Source organism: Polyergus mexicanus, unplaced genomic scaffold, assembly GCF_030449975.1.
Source record: "Polyergus mexicanus isolate NDT 795.1 unplaced genomic scaffold, iyPolMexi1.0 SCAF_19, whole genome shotgun sequence".
Classification (NCBI taxonomy): domain Eukaryota; kingdom Metazoa; phylum Arthropoda; class Insecta; order Hymenoptera; family Formicidae; genus Polyergus; species Polyergus mexicanus.
Window position 1 is genome coordinate 3,834,555 of NW_027223339.1, and position 20,595 is coordinate 3,855,149.

The 20,595-nt window shown below is 29.5% G+C and overlaps 1 protein-coding gene across 3 annotated transcripts in view; it reads left to right on the forward strand.

Annotated features, from left to right (window-relative positions):
* The first annotated feature begins 586 nt into the window (after positions 1–586).
* The window catches only part of LOC138941432 (protein singles bar-like), a 30,325-nt gene continuing 10,316 nt past the window's right edge, over positions 587–20,595 (forward strand). Inside the window, exons 1-5 of one of the 3 annotated variants that reach the window (XM_070311078.1) lie at positions 587–767; positions 4,002–4,136; positions 6,143–6,322; positions 11,110–11,223; positions 11,342–11,590. In XM_070311078.1, coding sequence (XP_070167179.1) covers positions 4,023–4,136; positions 6,143–6,322; positions 11,110–11,223; positions 11,342–11,482 — 549 coding nt within the window. In that variant the 5' untranslated portion in view covers positions 587–767; positions 4,002–4,022 and the 3' untranslated portion in view covers positions 11,483–11,590. Of the gene's footprint in view, positions 768–4,001; positions 4,137–6,142; positions 6,323–11,109; positions 11,224–11,341; positions 11,591–20,595 lie in introns of those variants that run through there. The other 2 variants (XM_070311081.1, XM_070311079.1) reach the window with 2 other exon arrangements.

The window sequence follows — 20,595 nt, forward strand, 5'->3', positions numbered from 1 at the left end:
GCTCGTGAGCGAGTAGAACACAGTAAACTGAACAGTTCTATAACATTTTTTTCTATAACGCTTAATAAAAGAATTATTATTGAGTAAAGTCTGCCAATCAATGCCGATCTTTAGCCGCGCGTCTGGTAATATACGTGAGCGCTCCGTCGCTACGGCGTCGCAACTACCGGACGGGCGGTTCACCGACGTGCGTCTAAAAATTGGTGCTGATTGGTCAAACTTTACTTAATAATAACTCCTTTATTAAGCATTATAGAAAAAAATGGTACAGGACTTTTCTGTTCAGTTTACTGTGCTCTACTCGCTCACGTTGGCACAATCTTTACCGGACATCCTGTATAGTGATGACGTAAACATGATCAACCATTTTTTAAAAATACACATTTATTACAAAAATTTAACAATAATAAGTTCGCGCACCAATACTCGCGTTTTGGCTTTTATATTTGCCAGTTTTCCCACTTTATTAATATATTTATATATTATATTGTCACTATTGTGAAAGTAATATTTAATAAGTTTATTCCATATTTTCACATTTCATTATATTACTTTTCATTGAAAATACGATTTTTAATATATGTTTATATGCATTGCGAATGAAAATTACAACATATTTACATTGATTATAATACATAAATACATACGTATCATTTAAAAATGTGTGTGGATGTATGATATCATCGGTGACGTCATCCTTGGTGAAACAGCACGCAGCACTTCAGTCAATCGCTGACGGCCAGTGTATGACAACGTATCTTCTTCAGGTTAGTACATTGTGTTATTCCACATGGTGTACATCACTTTTTATATAATTTATAATAATTTCATATATGTATAAACATGCATTTTGGTTACTTGCTTATTTTGAGAGGGAGAGAGTGGGAGACAGGGAGGGGGAGAGAGAGAAAGAGAGAACCTTATTTTTTTAATATTTCGTAATATATCATTTCTTATATTAAAAATAATATTACAACTACTATTTGAAAATTATAATTTAATTTTTTATTATAACCGATAATTGCGCTATGCAAATGCTCCTGCAAATATATTGCAGCATTAATATCATAATAATATTTTTAAATGATCTTTATCCCAAGTGCAAGGTGACGTCAATAGACATTTTAATGACGTTTTATTAACGTTAGAAACGTCATTAAGACGTTATTAAAACGTCAATTGACGTCACCTTGCTACTTGGGATATTATCAAAGAAATTCAAAAAGCTTATTATTGCCGGTCATTATAATAATTTCTTTTTATAACTTTTGATTGTGAAGAAAAAAAACCACGTATAGTAATCAGATTTATTGAGATTATAATTAATATACGATATATTTAATATATTATTACCAATTAGATATTGCCGCGCGCATACTCTATCATTTTTATCTTATTCAATATTCCTCCTCCAATTCTACAAAATTATAATTAGTTTTTGCTTTTTTTATTATATATATAGTTTAAACTTAATTTCAGTATAACAAATTAAATATTTTAAGAAACATAAGAGAATTTATATAATGTAATAAGGTAAAAGTGTAAAAGTATAAATATACAATAATGAAATAAAAGGTTATATGTAAGCAAAAAATATTGTGTGCATACGTTATGATAAAATATTATCTACGGCGATTGTATAGAAGATAATTTGTGTAATCTTTGTGTAGGCGAGTGAACATTAAACGAGGAGTTAGGTGGTAGATACGATTCACTCTTAATCGAAATCGTTTTAATAAATTTTTTACTCACACCTTATACGTAATTTTCTCGTGTTTTGGATATTTAAAAATAACCTGTGACTACCAGTGACGCTTATTCACTCGTAGCGCTGCTTTCTCTGTCGATGTTTCGTTATATTTTCGCATTGCCAAACTTTCGTTGATTATCATTGATTTTAATATTTTTCAATAACGTAATCGCTATCTTTTATATGTATGTTGTATGTATTTATCTTTCTATCTCTGTTTTATTTTTATGAAATTGATAATTTTTTTTTTAAATGCACATGTAATTGAAACAATGTGCAAAGTGTTTTGTGTCTGATATAGTTCTTATCGCGAACATATCAATATTTTAATTTTTTGATCACAACAAATACTAATATGATACACATACACGAACATATTAATTAAAATCTTTTTCACAATAATTATAATATGGTAATAAAATCATATTTAATTAATTTTTTATTTCAATTAAGAAATTTTTAGCTATAACATCAATATAGTTATGCATAGAAAATTTAATACAACTCATAAGATCATTAATGCTGATTTTATCCTATATTTAAGGGGGCATACCCGTTTGAAACCTTGAAAAATGAATACATATTTTTAGATTTTTTTGCAGCGCAACGACTTGATGAAAATTTTTAATTTTTTTACAATATTAATACAATATTATTAACTACTTAAATAAAAATTTTCAAACTAATTTTTTTTTTTTTTTTTTTTTTTTGGAAGTTAGGCGAATATTTGCAACGATTTGTTTTCATGCACGATGTGGATTTTTTTTCAACAAAAACTTGGATTTTTGATTTTAGATATGATCTACGAACGTTTTCATGCACACTGTGCAGCCACTTAAAATTTGAAAGAGCTCCGTAAATATCCTAATAACCTAAAAAAAAAATTTTTTTTAAGTTAAAAATTTTTGTTTAAGTAATTATTAATTTTGTTTAAGTAATATCGTATTAACATCGTAAAAAAAAAATTTTTTTAGATCATGCTGCAAAAAACATCTAGAAAATGTACTCATTTTTTAATATTTCAAACGGATATGCCCTCTTAATCAATTCAATAAAATAAGGGTAAAATGTTACATCGATAAAATTTAATGAAAAGAAATTGACAAAAAAGTACAGAGGATTAAAGTATCTTCTCTAGTTAGTCTCATCACTTTTCCAATGAGAGAAAGTAAATTCAAAGGTCTCTACGCACTATCGATCGCCGAACGAACTTACAGGGTGTGTCAAGATGTTCCAAAGCCATTAGAGGATATTTTATAATAGAATGCTGTTGTGTTTGATTACTGTTTATTTGTAATATTTGTGGATTTGAAAAAAAACACGCAATTAAATATTGCATAAACTATAAATGCTTATACAATAATAATATTTTTGAAAAAATTCCAATCTCTCTCTCAATAATTACTTATTGAGAGATTGGAATTCTTTCAAAAAATATATATATATTATCTATTTATTTTTAATAATATTATTTATGTTATCTATGATATTTATTTATCTTTTACACACATTAGATTTCGTATGGTTCATCAGAAGAAAAGCGATATACAGGGCGGTATATCAGTGCACCCGTACGAGCCATTTTTTAGGAAAACTACGCATTTTCGAGAAAATAATTATTTTCAAGAAAAACTATGTAATTATTTACAAATATATTTGTTTTACAATTATTTGTTTTTTTTTTACACTAATTGTTTTGTCTTATTATTCTGTACATAAAAGTATTATTTTATTTTTTATATCAAAATATGTCAGAATATGTCAAAATATGTCTAAAATATAAAATAACTCGAAAAATACTTAATGAAAAAATACTTTATTATAGTGTTTTGAAAAGCTCTCGAGATAAGCTATAAGAATATGCAATAAAAAATGGGGTTTCCATTTAAAAATTTTAAGGTAATCTTTACATGATCTTAACAATACTCTTTAAGATCGTACTAATATTGCTTCGTAACGCGTTACTTAAAACTTCACAACTTTTGTTTAAAACAGTTTTCTCGAAAATACGTAGTTTTCCTAAAAAATGGTACGGGTACTTTGATACACCCTGTATAAAACTTTCAAAATATAAATGTAGAATTTGGAAAGGAAAGTGAAAGAAGGGGGGATAAAGAAAGAGAGAGAGAGAGAGAGAGAGAAAAAGTGTGTGCATACGTGCGTGTGCGCACGCGCGTGCTGAATAAAATCTCGATAAATTACGATAAATGTATAATACAATATATAGAAAAATTATCTTTAATTTTTTCAGAACTGAAAAAATAAGACAACAATGTCTCATTCCGTGACAATTAGAACACAAACAGTGACAGCTAGTTCGTCAACGATTATCATCAACACTGGCTATTTAAAAAGTTGGAGCGGTATTTTAAAGTTTCTACAATTGGTATGCGCCCTTACTGTTACATTCATTTATTCACTTCAATTATTATTTTTATTATGATATCTTTATCAAGTAAAGTATCTATTAATACATTTTAATATAAAATATTTGCTTTAATTAATTAATAATAATTAATTTTTTCCAACAATACTACAACAGTATAATATAATTTTGAACACAAATAATTTCAGAGTTTAACAATTTTTGTTTTGTTAATGACTTTAACACACAGGGTGTTCAAGAATTCACGGACACGGAATGCACAGCGTGATTATCTGTGCCAAAAGAAGTAACTTTTTTCTCTGGCGAAATTGCGTTTGAACACTACTTTTTAAATGAAAGCAACTTTAAGCTAACGAATGAATGCTTCAATCAGGAGCGGCGCGCGCATGGCGCGTGTGACGCGTGAGCGTGTATGTATACTATTTCACTATTTCGCTACAGATTTTATACATAATATCTTAATATCGTTATTTTGAATACAACTTCCTTAATAAGAGAACATTTTCTAATTGATACCATCGAAGCAATGGCTGAAAGTATAATAAGTATAGATTATGTTCATGGTCATTTCCAGGGCCACAAACATTTTTAGAACATTGGAACAATAATCTTGGATCAAAATTATTCGTGTGTTATCTAATCTACTTATTTTACTTTCAGTTGCTTCTGTGATATCATTTAAAAAATGTTTTCTTATTAAGTAAGTTGTATTCACAAAATAGCGATATTTAAATATCATGCATAGCATATCCCAGTCAGCCAGGTCTGTTCTAACAGATATTGCCAAGTGCTTGCTACAAATTATTGTCAGCAAAAAGGCTACAAATTTGGTACAAGAGTTGTTATTACCGATTAAGCTGGCAGATTGCCGGCAAGAATCAAGCAAAGCTTGCTAACATAACTACACAGCAAATTGGCGGCAGAAACCGAGCAAAGCTTGCTGACATGACTGACATCAAATTGTCGGCAAAAACTGAGCAGGATCTAGAGTGCGCAATCTGATGGCAAATTGGCAGCAAAAACCGAACAAAATCTGCAGCTTATTACAAAGTATTATAAAATAGTTCAGTCGCTTATCGCTATGCGGCGCGTTATTCATTATCTATACCTGTATTCAAATTCTTGTCATGAGTGTATATAAAGCCTACAAAATGCTAATAATATTATAATATATATATTTCTATCAGTTCAATTTTTGACACAATTCTTATACAGGAAATTCAGATATTGAATTGATTTTTTGCAAATCGGACAGAAATTGTTCGATTTTCACTTATTCAAACAATTTCTGTCCAAAAAGATCTTTAATTTTATAAATTAAGTTATTTGAATTTACCTATATGTTTTAACATATTAATATATGATTTTATATAATGTCTAATTATCTAATGGTCATTTTATGACCAAAACTTATCATCATTTTATTACTTAGGGTTAAGGCTTTAAATCTATTTAAATATATATTTTTATATGAATGGCCAAAAGCTGCAGAATTTGTTCGGTTTTTGCTGACAATCTGCTATCAGATTGTCTTGCGCAGATCTTGCTCGATTTTTGCCATCAATTTGACGTCAAATCATGTCAAGCTTTGCTCGGTTTTTGCCGTCAATTTGCTGTCAGGTTATGTCAACAAGCTTTGTCACCAAAACACAAGCTTAATGCGGACACAGATGGCACTGGATTTGTTACCAAGTTTTGAGCGAATTTGATGCCAATTTGGCAACAATTTGTTATCAAATTGCTTACTGGGATGTTATAAAATCTTTAACGAAATAATAGAATAGCATCACGTACGCCGTGCTAGCGCCGCCTGATTAATACGTAACCTAGAGCGTTTATTCGTTAGCTTAAAATTGCTCTCATTTAAAAAGTAGTGTTCAGACGCAATTTCGCCAGAGAAAAATGTTGTTTCTTTTGGCACGGACAATCACGTTGTGCATTCCGTATGCGCGAATTCTCGGACACCTTGTACATATATAATTGATATTTCCATTTTTTACCAACAGGCGCTGGGCATAGTTTGCGTAGGGATTATTGGTAACGAATTTAATACTTATCCTCTTTGGACTACGGCAGAGTGTTTCTTTCTTGTCATAACGATTACTTTTATGATTAACACTTTCATCCTTCTTCTCAGTTGTTTGATGTCTCTTTCTACTGCATCTATTATATCTAAAACGATCTATGTAAGTATTTTTAAACACATACACATATATTATGTATATGAAAAAATGTTATCATTCAATATGTTCGCCTTGTATTATATTTACATGAAGAATTACCTCCATTTTGCTTGTACCATAATTTATGATATATCTTGTACATATATATGCGTTTATCTATCAAGAGACACGGTAGTGACTCGCGCCAAGTCACGCACAGCAACAGCAAGGCACTCCGGGTATTTATACGCGAATCGGTCCGAGCAGAACAGAAAATCACAATAATACCCAGACAGCACAAGGATGTCCTTAGGACGTCCAAAGGGCATCCAGGACATACATGTAGGATATCCTCAGGATATCCCATTGTAATCCTCAGATCTTCTCTGGATGTCCTGAGGAAGAGCAATAGCCGTATATTAATCTCTGGAGAATCCAGGGAGATCCTGTGGAACATCCTAAGGATTTTTATAGGATATGTTAGGGATATTTTTCGTATGTTTCAAGGAGCAAATTTTAAAATTTAAATATAAATTAAAATTATGTTTTGTTATTTACTGCCAATATTAAAAATCTAATATTAAAAATAGTTCACCGTTCTTTAATATTTGAGGCTTTTGTGCTGTACATGATTATTTTAGGTTTGGCTCCCGGGTTTGAGTTGTAATATTGTCTAAACAATCCAATATCTGAATTATGTTGGGATTGCATCAGAAATTGAACTGATAGAAAATAATTACATTTGTAATTTTTTGTCAGTTGCTCTTTGCAAGCTTTATAATTCTCATGACCAAATCTCAAATACGAGTTCGCGTGTCGCATAGCGGTAAACAAATGAACTAGCGGTTGAATACTATTGTTTGTAAAGTTTTTGGAATGTTGCGAACAGTAACATTTCTCATGAAATATTAAATAAATAATAATTTTGGATATATGAAAATGTGCGCATCAAATTCAATTATTAATATTAAACGAAATTAACGTTAACAATTAATTGCACATGTATATGTCCTCTGGAAATCCAAAAGACATCCAATATAATAGACAAGGCAGATATATCCTACAGACATCCAGGGGTTATCCAGTGGACATTTATAGGACATTAATACTTATTATAATACTTAAGATTTCTAAATTATATTAAATAGCCGACACAACTAAAAATAATTATGTATGCATAATTAATTTTTATAAATATATTTATAATAATATCTTAAAATATCCTACAAATGTCCTGAACCGTCCTGGACATATTCAGGATAATCCTGAGGATGTTTTGTGCTGTCTGGGTATCAAATGACATCAAGATGACATCAAAATGACATCAAAATGACATCGAAATGACATCATAATGACTTTTGATAGTCGTTATGATGTCATTTGGATATTATTGTGATTTTCTGTTCTGCTTGGGGGCTAGTTGAGATACCTTAGATTTATTGGACCTCCATAACGGTTGAACTGATCGTATTTTTAATAGGCTTAATCGATACCTTGGGTTTAAATTATATAATAAAAGTATCTTTATCTTTTTTCTACATGTATCGTGAACAGAGGTATATGAATGCAAAGTCTCAATATGAAATTTTCTTTTAAGAAACGTCCATGTCATCATTCACACAAGTCCCCAATGCGCATGCGTGAATCTTGTACGATTGGAGCGGCTCCAATGGAGCCTTCGACATAAGATAGCGTTAGCGGCACTTCGTGATGTTACTGCTCGTATACCTGTTTTTGATAGGTATACATTAAATTTGCAATGCAAGAGTGCAGTGTTATATGCATACGCTTTCATTTATAAAAAGTTAAAACTGCAAAATTCTTCGTGATATTTGCGGATAAGTTGGATCAGGTATAAAACACACACACACACATATTTGATAGTAAACATATATAGAATATAATATAAACATCCTATCATAAATGTAAGAATATTTTCTTATTTTATTTATAGAGACAAATAAAATATTGCAAAAGTAATTTATGCTATGTGTAAAAACAAAACAAAACATCGCATTACATATAAAAATATTCTATATTTATGATAAGAAAGAGATATATGTATTTTATAATATGTTTATTATAAGATATGTGTATGTTTGTATTCTATATCTGATTCAACTATCCAAGTATCACGAAGAATTTTGCAGCTTCACCTTTTTATAAATGAAAGAGTGCTACGCTATATAATATTGCACTTTGGAAAATTTAACTTATACCTGTCAAAAGCCACTATGGATAACTGCGAGCAGTTATTGATATAGAAATATAGACATACACATTAATTAATATAGACACACACATCAAGAACAATACATATTTGAGTGCATTTGTCAAAGGAGCGTCATATATAGTTTGTCATATAGTTATTTGTTATGCATCATATACAGTTACAGATAAGTATAAATAATATTGGTGAAATGCAGTCTGTAAGGTTAAATTTCTATTTATCTTTTTAAATAATTTATAAATATACATCTATCTTTTAGTGGAACTAGAAGAATTTTCCAAGCTGTTGATAAGATTTTGACAAAGCCTGTAGTAACATGTTTATGTAAACCAACATATTGTAATCAATTCTTGTTTCAATGCTAATGCATCGCTTGAAATAGATGAAGCATGTTTTAGTATCATTAATGAATATAATCTGTTACATACTATTTTTTCATCTGTCAGAATGCTATTTGGTATATATATTTGGCAAATAAATTTTAGTATTAAAACTGACATTATCGATAATTTTGTTGTGTTTAGCATCGAGACAAAGATTGGTTACAATATGTTAGTTTGCAATAGACATGTTGCCGCAGGCTTTGTCAAAATTTTATCAATAGCTTGAAAAATTTTTCTAGTTCCTTTTCTAGTTTCATTAAAAATAAATAATGTATTTATAAATCTATTATAAAAATTTATAAATTATTAAAAAAATAAATAGAAATAGAAATAAAATATAAATAGAAATGTAGAAGATTTATACACATTAATCTTACAGACTATGTTTTATTAACGTTACTTATATCTGTAGCTGCATATGATGCATGACAAATAACTATATAATGACAATCATTTGACAAATACATTTGAATACACTATATTCCTTTTTACATCTTTTGCTTTTGATATATAATCAGGAAACAAGACAGATTAGTCAGATAATTTATAGCATAGCACAAACATATAGTAATATATTTTAATTTTGATTATAGTAATTTTTTTTAAAAAGAACAAACATTTATCACTTTTATAAAAGTACTTGATTTCTTTAATCTATCTCGTAAATATATAGCATACACATCATTTTTACATTAATCGCTTATGCTATGTATACCTGACTAGCCTGTTTCGTAGATATGTAGAATACATACATTAAAACTTTTATTATAATTTATATGTTATAACTCATATTATAACTTTATATATAATCAGCAAGGTTTATTCTAATCTTAAATATTTTAAAAAAAAGAAACGTCTATTACATCTATCATTTTCATATCAATAAAATTAAGATCTTAAATATTTAAAAAAAAACATAACATCTATCACTTTTTAATTTATATATTTAAGTTACAATATAAGTTATTATAATATAAGTTATAATATAATATAAATTATATATAAGTTATAATGTATGTATTCTATATATTTACGAGACAGATTAGTTAGGTAATTTATAGTATAGCACAAGCGTATGTATATATTTATATATTATATGTATCAATCAAAGAAATGAAAACGTTATAATTCAGAAATATAATATATATATTCATTTAATCTGATTGCACGTAAACAGAAATAAGATAATATATAACACATAGTAAAAATGAATGATATAATTGCTAAAAAATTACCTTTTTTTAAAACAAGTGAGAAAAAGGCGCCAAGTATGCACTTGGGCATGCGCCCACAAGCGCCTTTCGCTATAAAAAAAACTTATATATTATAAAATAGTGTTATTTTAATACAAAAACACTGTCATATTTAAATTAAAAAACTGTTTTACAAAATAGTTGTTTTAATTTTCTACAAAAATAGTGATATAAAAATATTGCGCCAATTAATAAAAATTTATATTACAAAATTCATTTATTATTATTTCTAATATTAAAAATTGCAATGTGATCAAAATAGTGGAATATACTTAAATGAAAAAAATTTTTAATTTAACAAATTAATTTAAGTATAAAATAACTTTTTAAATAGAGAAAAACTTGGCGCTGCTAAATTCAAAATATAAATACCACGTTAATTAGATTAGCATATATTCAATTTAGCAGCGTCAAGTTTTTTTCTAATTAAAAAGTTATTTTATATTTAAATTAATTTTTTTAATCAAAAATTTTTTTCGCTTAAATATATTCCACTAGTTTGATCACACTACAGTTTTTAATATCAGAAATAATAATAAATGAATTTTGTAATATAAATTTTTATTAATTGACGCAATATTTTTATACCACTATTTTTGTAGAAAATTAAAACAACTATTTTGTCAAACAGTTTTTTAGTTTGAATATGACAGTGTTTTTGTATTAAAATGACACTATTTTATATAAGTTTTTTTTATAGCGAAAGGCGCTTGTGGGCGTACAATTGGCGCCTTTTTTTACATATACTTATGTTACATATACTTGTTCAATTTATAGATTATTTGTATATTACTCAATAGATGAGAAACAATTGTTAATGAGAAAAATTGCATTAAAATTTGTTTAAATAACACCAAAAATATGAAATTTAAGAAAACAGTCGTTTCGATTAAAATTTATTATGTAACATTATGTTTATTGACATCAAAGATTTAAAACTTTCAGGAACTCCTTTATCATTCCATTGCATTTGGATTATTATTTGCGGCCTCATTGACGTTATTGGTGCACGTCAATAATTATAGACGTTATAACTACGAATTGTTGTTAGGCGCATCTGTAAGTACAATATCATATTCATAAAAGACAGAATTCTTAATTAAATCGTTTTTCTTAAAAACGAAGCCTCGTATAAAAAAAATGTTATTCTACATTTTTGACTTATTTTTTCATATAGAATCATCTCCTTCCCGCTTGTACCACCAATTCCGAGACACTCTATATATACACCACTCAAGAAAAAAATAGGGAACACTTTTCACATCCTAAAAATTGGGCTATTTTCGAACGACTGAAACTCGACGAAAAATCAACGTAGACAAAAAATTAGATAAGCTATCTGAACCTTGAAGTTTCAATTTTAACGCCGTATCGGTGGTTTTAAAAAATTTTATTTATCTTCCTTGTTCTGTGCCTTAAAAAAGGACACAATATTTTGTTTCTTAAAATTATGTATTTTTGACACTCTGCAATTTGATAAACAAATTTTTCTCGAAAAATTCAATTTAAATTCCATAAACTACAATATTATGCCTACAAAATGCTTTTTTTTTTTAATTTTCCTACAATTCTTTTTTACCAAGTTACACGATTTTGAAACTAAACTCGTATTTTCCAAAAATAAAAAAATAAAAAAAATTTCTTAAACTATCAATATCATGTTACAGTTGAGAAAATTCAAGCTTCAAAATGTTTTTTCAATTTTTTATCTGCAATGATTTTTCGCCGAGTATCAACATTATTACTAAAAATGCAGATTTAATTTTGAAATAGTATAACTCGGTCAGAAAAAATCGTAGGAAAATTTTTAAAAAAGCATTTTGTAGACAAAATGTTATTATTTATGAAACTTGTGTTGAATTTTTCAAGATAAATTTTTTTAAACTATGAGTATAGGCTCTCAAAATCAATACTATTTAACAATTATATTATTTAACAATACTATTTAACTATTTAATAATACTATTTTACAAATAGCAATTTAAAGCCAGCGCTGATTTCGAGGCGCATACTTTATATTAGTTATAAATTAGACATATGTCATATTTTAAAAAACGAAACGAACGTTTTGATTCCTCTTTTGGACTATCTTCAGCGTAATATCCCAGTAAACACAAAGCAACAGTAACATAACATTAATGTTATAATTTCCCATTCAACAATGTAATTGTTACGTACAAGGCATGTTATATTGCAGTTACATTATTGAGTGGGAAATTATAATATTGATGTTAGATTACTTTTGCTTTGTGTTTACTGGGATAAATATCGAATTATCAATGTCGCAAATTGTTGCGAGTTATGTAGTGAGTTATATAAATATAAAATATAAATATAAATATGAATATAAATTATAAAAATCTATATAAGCTGAATGCGTTGTCGATAATTATGTCGCACAAAAATACATTAAGTTAGACAAATTAAAATCGGATAAAAATACTCAAGTTTACGCAGAATTTATAACGTGGGTCTATCCTTCGGTGGTCTGTCTATATTAGGATGGAAGATGAACATCTTACTCCACTCATGCCTCAACGAAACGCACTTCTTCCTCGGATGACAAACTAGGAAGTGTTTGTATAAGTGTATATATGAGTGTTGGTATCTAAACTTCCTGGAATTGAGGTTGGAGTGAGAGCCGATCACAGAAAAATCACATTGGAATAATTAATTTAAATACCTTAAGAATAGATAAGGTGTAAACTGAGTCGTGTGCTTTTTGAAACTTCAACTTGTCCGGAGTGTTCCCCTAAGAGGGAATATTATCCGACGAGGACACGAGAGCGACTGATGGATTTTCAAGACAGTTCCGAATATAACAAATAAGCAAAATGTATCTTTATTTCAAAATAAGATTGACTCTCAAAGTTTCAGTAATTTTTCGATAACGGTCGCATAAATATCAGGGCGGCAATATGTATCTGTTTACAAATTAAGACTATTTTTTTGTCTTTACATCATTTGTCATATACATCCCCAGTAAGCAATTTGATAACAAATTGTTGCCAAATTGGCATCAAATTCGCTCAAAACTTGGTAACAAATCCAGTGCCATCTGTGTCCGCATTAAGCTTGTGTTTTGGTGACAAAGCTTGTTGACATAACCTGACAGCAAATTGACGGCAAAAACCGAGCAAAGCTTGACATGATTTGACGTCAAATTGATGGCAAAAATCGAGCAAGATCTGCGCAAGACAATCTGATAGCAGATTGTAAGCCTTAACCCTAAGTAACAAAATGATGTTAAGTTTTGGTCATAAAATGACCATTAGATAATTAGATATTATATAAAATCATATATTAATATGTTAAAACATATAGGTAAATTCAAATAACTTAATTTATAAAATTAAAGATCTTTTTGGACAGAAATTGTTTGAATAAGTGAAAATCAAACAATTATCTGTTCGATTTGCAAAAAATCAATTCAATATCTGAATTTCCTGTATAAGAATTGTGTCAAAAATTGAACTGATAGAAATATATATATTATAATATTATTAGCATTTTGTAGGCTTTATATACACTCATGACAAGAATTTGAATACGGGTATAGATAATGAATAACGCGCCGCATAGCGATAAGCAACTGAACTATTTTATAACACTTTGTAATAAGCTGCAGATTTTGTTCGGTTTTTGCTGCCAATTTGCCACCAGATTGCGCACTCTAGATCCTGCTCAGTGTTTGCCGACAATCTGATGTCAGTCATATCAGCAAGTTTTGCTCGGTTTCTGCCTCCAATTTGTTGTGTAGTTATGTTAGCAAGCTTTGCTTGATTCTTGCCGGCAATCTGCCAGCTTAATCGGTAATAACAACTCTTGTACCAAATTTGTTGCCTTTTTGCTGACAATAATTTGTAGCAAGCACTTGGCAATATCTGTTAGAACAGACCTGGCTGACTGGGTCATTTCAGAAATTAAGTTTTTGGAAAAATGGTTCTCTATCAAGGATTTCACTTCTGTCCCACTTAAATTCGTGATCAAACTCTAGTCTGTGGTCAGTTATGACCGATTGATTTGCTGTGTTCCGAAATTCTTGTAGATACATGTCTGCGAGTCTGTCCTACATATGATGCATCACAGTCATTGCAATTAATTTTATATACTACATTATTGACTTGGGATTTAGGTATGTTATCTTTGTGAGCTTTAATGTGTTTTCGCAATTTATTAAGACTACAATAGGCCAATTTAACATTAAAGTCTTTGGTGATGTTAATAAATTTTTTAGAAACCGAAGGAATGTATGATAACGTAAAATACGATACCGTTTTTTCTTTATCTTCCCTATTATCACTATTTACTTCATTCATATTAAAAACTATAAATTTATTAAATAATGTTTTAAGTCGTTGATGAAAAATTTGAAATATAAAAGTTAATGGATATGAGTTGCCGAGTATAATTTTTATGATGAAATCGATATTTTTGAAATGGAAAGACGGGTGTGATAATAAAAAGACTCTATCTATGAGTCCGATTACCGTGCCTCTTTTTTGGCAGAGTGGATGCTGAGAAAAGAAATTAAGGTATCTTCCAGAGAACGAGGCTTTATGAAACCAATACCATGAATTATATTCATATTCATATTTATATTTTATATTTATAGAATTCGCTATTGTTGCGACTGTGATAATTCGATATTTATATTACACTGAAGATGGTTCAAAAGAGGGATCGAAATGTTCGTTTCGTCTTTTAAAATATGACAAATGTCTAATTTATAATTAATATAAAGTATGCGCCTCGAAACCAGCGCTGGCTCTAAATTGCTATTTGTATGTTAATTAGTATAAATTTTTTTATCGAGCTGTAAGGTGTCAAAAATATATAATTTTAAGGAACAAAACAATGTATTCCTTTTTAAAGCAGAGAGCACAGAAGATAAAAAAATTTTTTTAAACCACCGATAGGGCGTTATAGTGAAATTTCAAGCTTCAAAATGCTTTTTTATATTTTTGTCTACAATGATTTTCCATCGAGTTTCGGTTTCATCGAGAACGGTTTAAAAATAGTCAAATTTTTAGGATATGAAAAGTGTTCTCTATTTTTGTTTGGCGGTATATGTATATAGTATATACAGGGTGTCCCATTTTATTTTTGTCAGTCAAATATCTCGATATTACGTAGTTTTAGAAGAAAATATTTTAGACAGAAATTGTATGGTTTCAAGGAGGACATAAGATGGTAGCAATGATTTGACCTTGGATAGTTATTTGAAGATCACCTTCTTAAATGGAACTCTCCATTTTTTATTAGATATTCTTGTAGCTTATCTCGAGAAATTTTTGAAACATTATAATAAAGTATTTTTTCATTAAGTACTTTCTGAGTTATTTTATATTTTATTCTGACATATTTTGATATAAAAAATAAAATATCTCGTAAAAATATTTAGTTTTGGATAATCTTACCGTAACACTTTTATGTACAGAATAAGGAGACAAATCGTGTAAAAAAAAAAAATTGTTTTCAAGGAAAAGTATGTAATTATTTATAATGTATTTTTTCAAACAATTATTTGTTTTTTTTTACACCAATTGATTTGTCTCATTATTCTGTACATAAAAGTATTACGGTAAGATTATCGAAAACTAAATATTTTACGAGATATTTTATTTTTTATATCAAAATATGTCAGATTTAAATATAAAATAACAATAAATACTTAATGAAAAAATTTTTTATTATAGTGTTTTGAAACGCTCTCGAGATAAGCTACAAGAATATGCAATAGAAAATGGGGGATTCCATTTAAGAAATTGAAAGTGACCTTCACATGATCTTCAAATGACTATCCAAGGTCAAATCATTGCCATCATCTTATGTCCCTCTTGAAACCATACAACTCCTATCTAAAATATTTTCTTCTAAAATTATATGATATCGAGATATTTGATTGACAAAAATAAAATGGGATACCCTGTATATATATATATATATATATGTGCGTGCGTGTGTGTATAGTATGTATGTATGTATATATGTATGTATGTATGTATGTATATATGTATGTATGTATGTATGTATGTATATATGTATGTATGTATGTATGTGTGTACTCAGATAGCCAAGTCTGTTCGAACAGATTTTGCCAAACGTCTGCTACAAATTTTTGTCAGCAGAAAGATTCCAGATTGTATACAAAGTCTATTATATCAGATAATGATAGCAGAATGTCAGCAGAAATGTTACAAAACCTGCTGACATAATTTGACAGCAGATCAGTAGCAGAAACCGAGCAGGATTTGCATAGAATTATTATAGCAGATAGCCAGCAGAAACCAAGCAGGATCTGCTCAACGCAATTTGATGTCAAATTGATAGCAGAAATCGAGCAGGATCTGCGCGCGCGCAATCTGACGGCAGATTGGTAGCAGAAATCGAGCAGGATCTGCTAACATGACTTGACATCAGATTGTCGGCAGAATTCGTGCAAGATCTGCGCGCGCGCAATCTGATGGCAAATCGGCAGTAGAAATCAAACAGAATCTGCAGCTTTTAGCATTCATATAATTTATTGAAATAGTATAGTTTATTCGCTTACAGCTATGCGGCGCACTATTCATTTTCTATATCCGTATTCAAGTTCTTGTCACGAGCGTATATAATGCCTGCAAAATACGGCTAATAACATCGTAATTATTTCTATCAATTTAATTTCTGATACGACTCCCGGACCGGAAATTCAGATATTGAACTGATTTTTAGAAAATCAGACAGATAAATATCCGATTTTCACTTATTTGGAAAGAAATTATCCAAATAAGTGAAAATCGTTCGTTATTATATCTATTTAAGATATAAAATAGAAATTAACTTCCATATAAATAAAATATTTTAATTTTGATTTAATTTTATAAATTACTTATTCAAATTTTCATATATATATTACATTAATATATATTATTAATATTATAAATTTATGTTATTAATACAAACGTCAGAAAATGACATCCCGTGAATGTGACATATCAACTATTGACGTCATTTTTTAATCTTATGAGACCTAACTTTAGGATTAACTCTAATTGGTTATTTTGTGACCAAAATTTACTGTCATTTTGCTACTTGGACTCGAAACCCTTTAAATGTTTAAATCCATTTAAATGTACCATTTTATATAAATGTCTAGAAATTGCTCGATTTCTGCTGTCAATCTGCCGTCAGATTGAGCGCAGGCTCTGCGTGATTTCTGCTGCCAATCTGCTCACATTGCCTGTCAGCAGGCTTTGTCGACAAAACCTGAGCTTAATGTGGTCACAGATGGCTATGGTTTTGGCATGGAATTTTGATTAAATTTGCTACCAATCTGCGCGCATGTTGCTAGCATTTTGCTATCTGGATATGTATATGTATATATATATATATATATATATATATATATATATATATATATATCTATATATATATAGGTATTTAGTAAAGATGTGCCAACGCTCGTGAACGGATAGAGCATAGTAAACTGAATAGAAAAGTTAACCATTTTGCGATTTTCGTAATAATGATTGAAAAATTAATTAAAAAAGATCGACCAATTCGTGTGACTACAAGCATGCGGCGAAAAAGAATGACCCAAAGATATCCCAAAAGTTTGCAGTTGCTAAGCGCGCGAGAAAGTTTTGGAAGGAGATCTCTACAAATGGCAACAGTTACGTACGAGCGGTATATAATGATGAATTCTCGCGTCCTAGCAACGACACATCAATGTCCCTTTTTATTGCGCGCTTATACTATGTTCTACTCGCTCACGAGCGTTGGCACAATCTTTACCAGACACCCTGTATATACAGGGTGGATTATTTTAATCAATCCATTGGAATATTTAAGAGCCCTTAAGTTTAAGACAAAAATGTTTCAGATAAAAGTTGTTTTATGTTAAGAGAGTCATCTGATGGTGATTTTTATTTGACCTTGGATTAAAGTTCAGAGGGTTATTTCAAGGTCAATCTTATTTTTTTAAATGGAACTTTTTATATTTTATTGCATATTCTTATAGCCCTTCTTGAGATCTTTTCAAAACATTATAATAAAGTATTTTTTCATTAAGTATTTTTCGAGTTATTTAATATGTTTATATGTTAATCTGACATATTTTGATATAAAAATAAAATATCTCATAAAATATTTAGTTTTCGATAATCTTACCGTAATATCAAGCGACGCGGTAGCGTTGCGATGCCAAGTATATAAAAAAAAATTTCGGCTTGTCAACGGTTTGGCTATGTTGTCTATCTACAGGGGCCGCGACGCTACCAAATAGCTTATCCGGAGTTTTACGTCTAGTAAACTTTCGATTAAAATTCCTGAGGAACCAAGCCGTTAATCAAAAATCTAACGGTACTTTCTTATATAGTGTGGATGCAAGCTTTCAATTGCGACCAGTTTGAATAAGATACAGTCAATCCTGAGGAATGATAATCATGTACCAGAAATGTGACATTTTTCGTTCTTTATCATAATAATCATCATAAGTTTCAGACTTTCACGTACGTACGCTCGCACGCACACACGTAAAGCGATTTTGTCCCTCAAGGCGCGTTCGCAGCGCTCATGTACGATTATTCGCTTGAATATGCAAATACGCCTTGAGAGACAATGTGTATGTGCGTGTATACGTATATGATATGTATCAAGCAACGCCGTACGCGGTAGCATCAAGATATAATAAGGTTAAGGTTATATTTGAATCTGTTGCAGAAAATATATTTGGTGCTATCGAGTAAGTAGATTGAAATTTCGTATATATATATATATATATATATATATATATATATATATATCTGCTTAGCCAGACAGCCAACAATGTTAAAATCACGTTTTGCCAAAGCTTTGCGACAAAGTGTGTTTTAATTTTGACAACAAATGTCTAACAAACATTTCTCTTGTTTTGGTTTGTCAAAAAGTTTGAAGCAAATTGACGGCAAAATTTTTCATCTCACGATGCTATAAATAATAGAAAAAAGCTTGCCCGTAAATTTTACGCATAGAAGAACACATATGATGCTATTCATGGTGTAACACAAACTTTACGTTAGTTAGTAGCAAATCTTGTTATATATAATAGCGAATTTATGACAAGAATAGAGCAAACCTTATTGTACACAATATGATAACGAAAAGAATAGAGCAAACTATACTCTGGCACAACAAGACGAAAAATTCACGCAAATAACAGAGCAAACCTTGCCATGCACGGCATGACAGCAAATTTACAACTTTACTTTATTACAAACTTTACAAAAATATAGTATTTAGCCCATAGTTCGTTTGTTCATCGTTATGCGACGCGCTATATGCATCCATCTCGTATTTGATTTTTAATCATGAAAAGTATATAAAGCTTGCAAAAAGCAACTGGCAGAAGATCAAAACTATAATTATTTTTATCAGTTTAATTACTGATACAATCCTAACATAGAATTCAGATATTGGACTGATTATTTCTCTTAGATCGGGCAGATAAATGTCTGAAAAAGTTTAAATCATCCGTTTATTATTTACTTAAAATGTAAATATATATATATAAAATTCATATATTCATCATATTATGAATTCATTTTCAATTATTCATATATTATCATCACCTCATAATTATAATAAATGTCACCTAAGACTTTTGTCTGCGCGGTCGCATATTCTTAAAAGACGCGTCAGAAAACATGATGGATTGCTTCACAAAAAATATTCCTCTCTACGAGATTTATTGTTCTTCAGAGTTTGTCGCAGAGGTTCTGAATCATTCTATACAGAAAATTACTACAAATTTTCTATCATACCGTGCACGGCAAGGTTCGTCCTATTATTGCCACAAATTTGCTGTCATCCCGATGCACGGTAAGGTTTGCTCTATTCTTGGCACAAATTTGCTATCATGCCGTGCACAGCAAGGTTTGCTCTATTCTTGGCACAAATTTGCTGTCATCCCATGCACAGTAAGGTTTGCTCTATTATTTGCGTAAGATGTGCATCACACTATTGCGACAAACCTTGCCAGCAAAAGATAAGCTTTTTGCGGACACACCTTGTCACAATTTTGCTGTAAAGACATGTTCGGGTTTGCTGCAAACTTTGTGCAAAGTTTGCATCATTTTGCTTGTTGGGATATATATGTTTATTTATTGTTTTATAAGTATAGTTCTTGATTATATCTGAATATTATCTAAATTATAGCACTTATTTGCACGATAAAGCAAAATCAATCCTTTCGAGAAGATCGGTATACTTTTATAGCTGGGATTTCTTCAGCTGGAATTGCATACGGTCTTATACTGTATGCAATCCCAGCTGAAGAATTTTGCTAAACAGCGTAACATATTGTGTTATAAAGATTTGGTAATAACAGATAGTAAGTACAATTAATTAATAAGTAAATACTATGTATGAATACTTTGGTTTTCTTTGCATATGTATAACTAATATTAT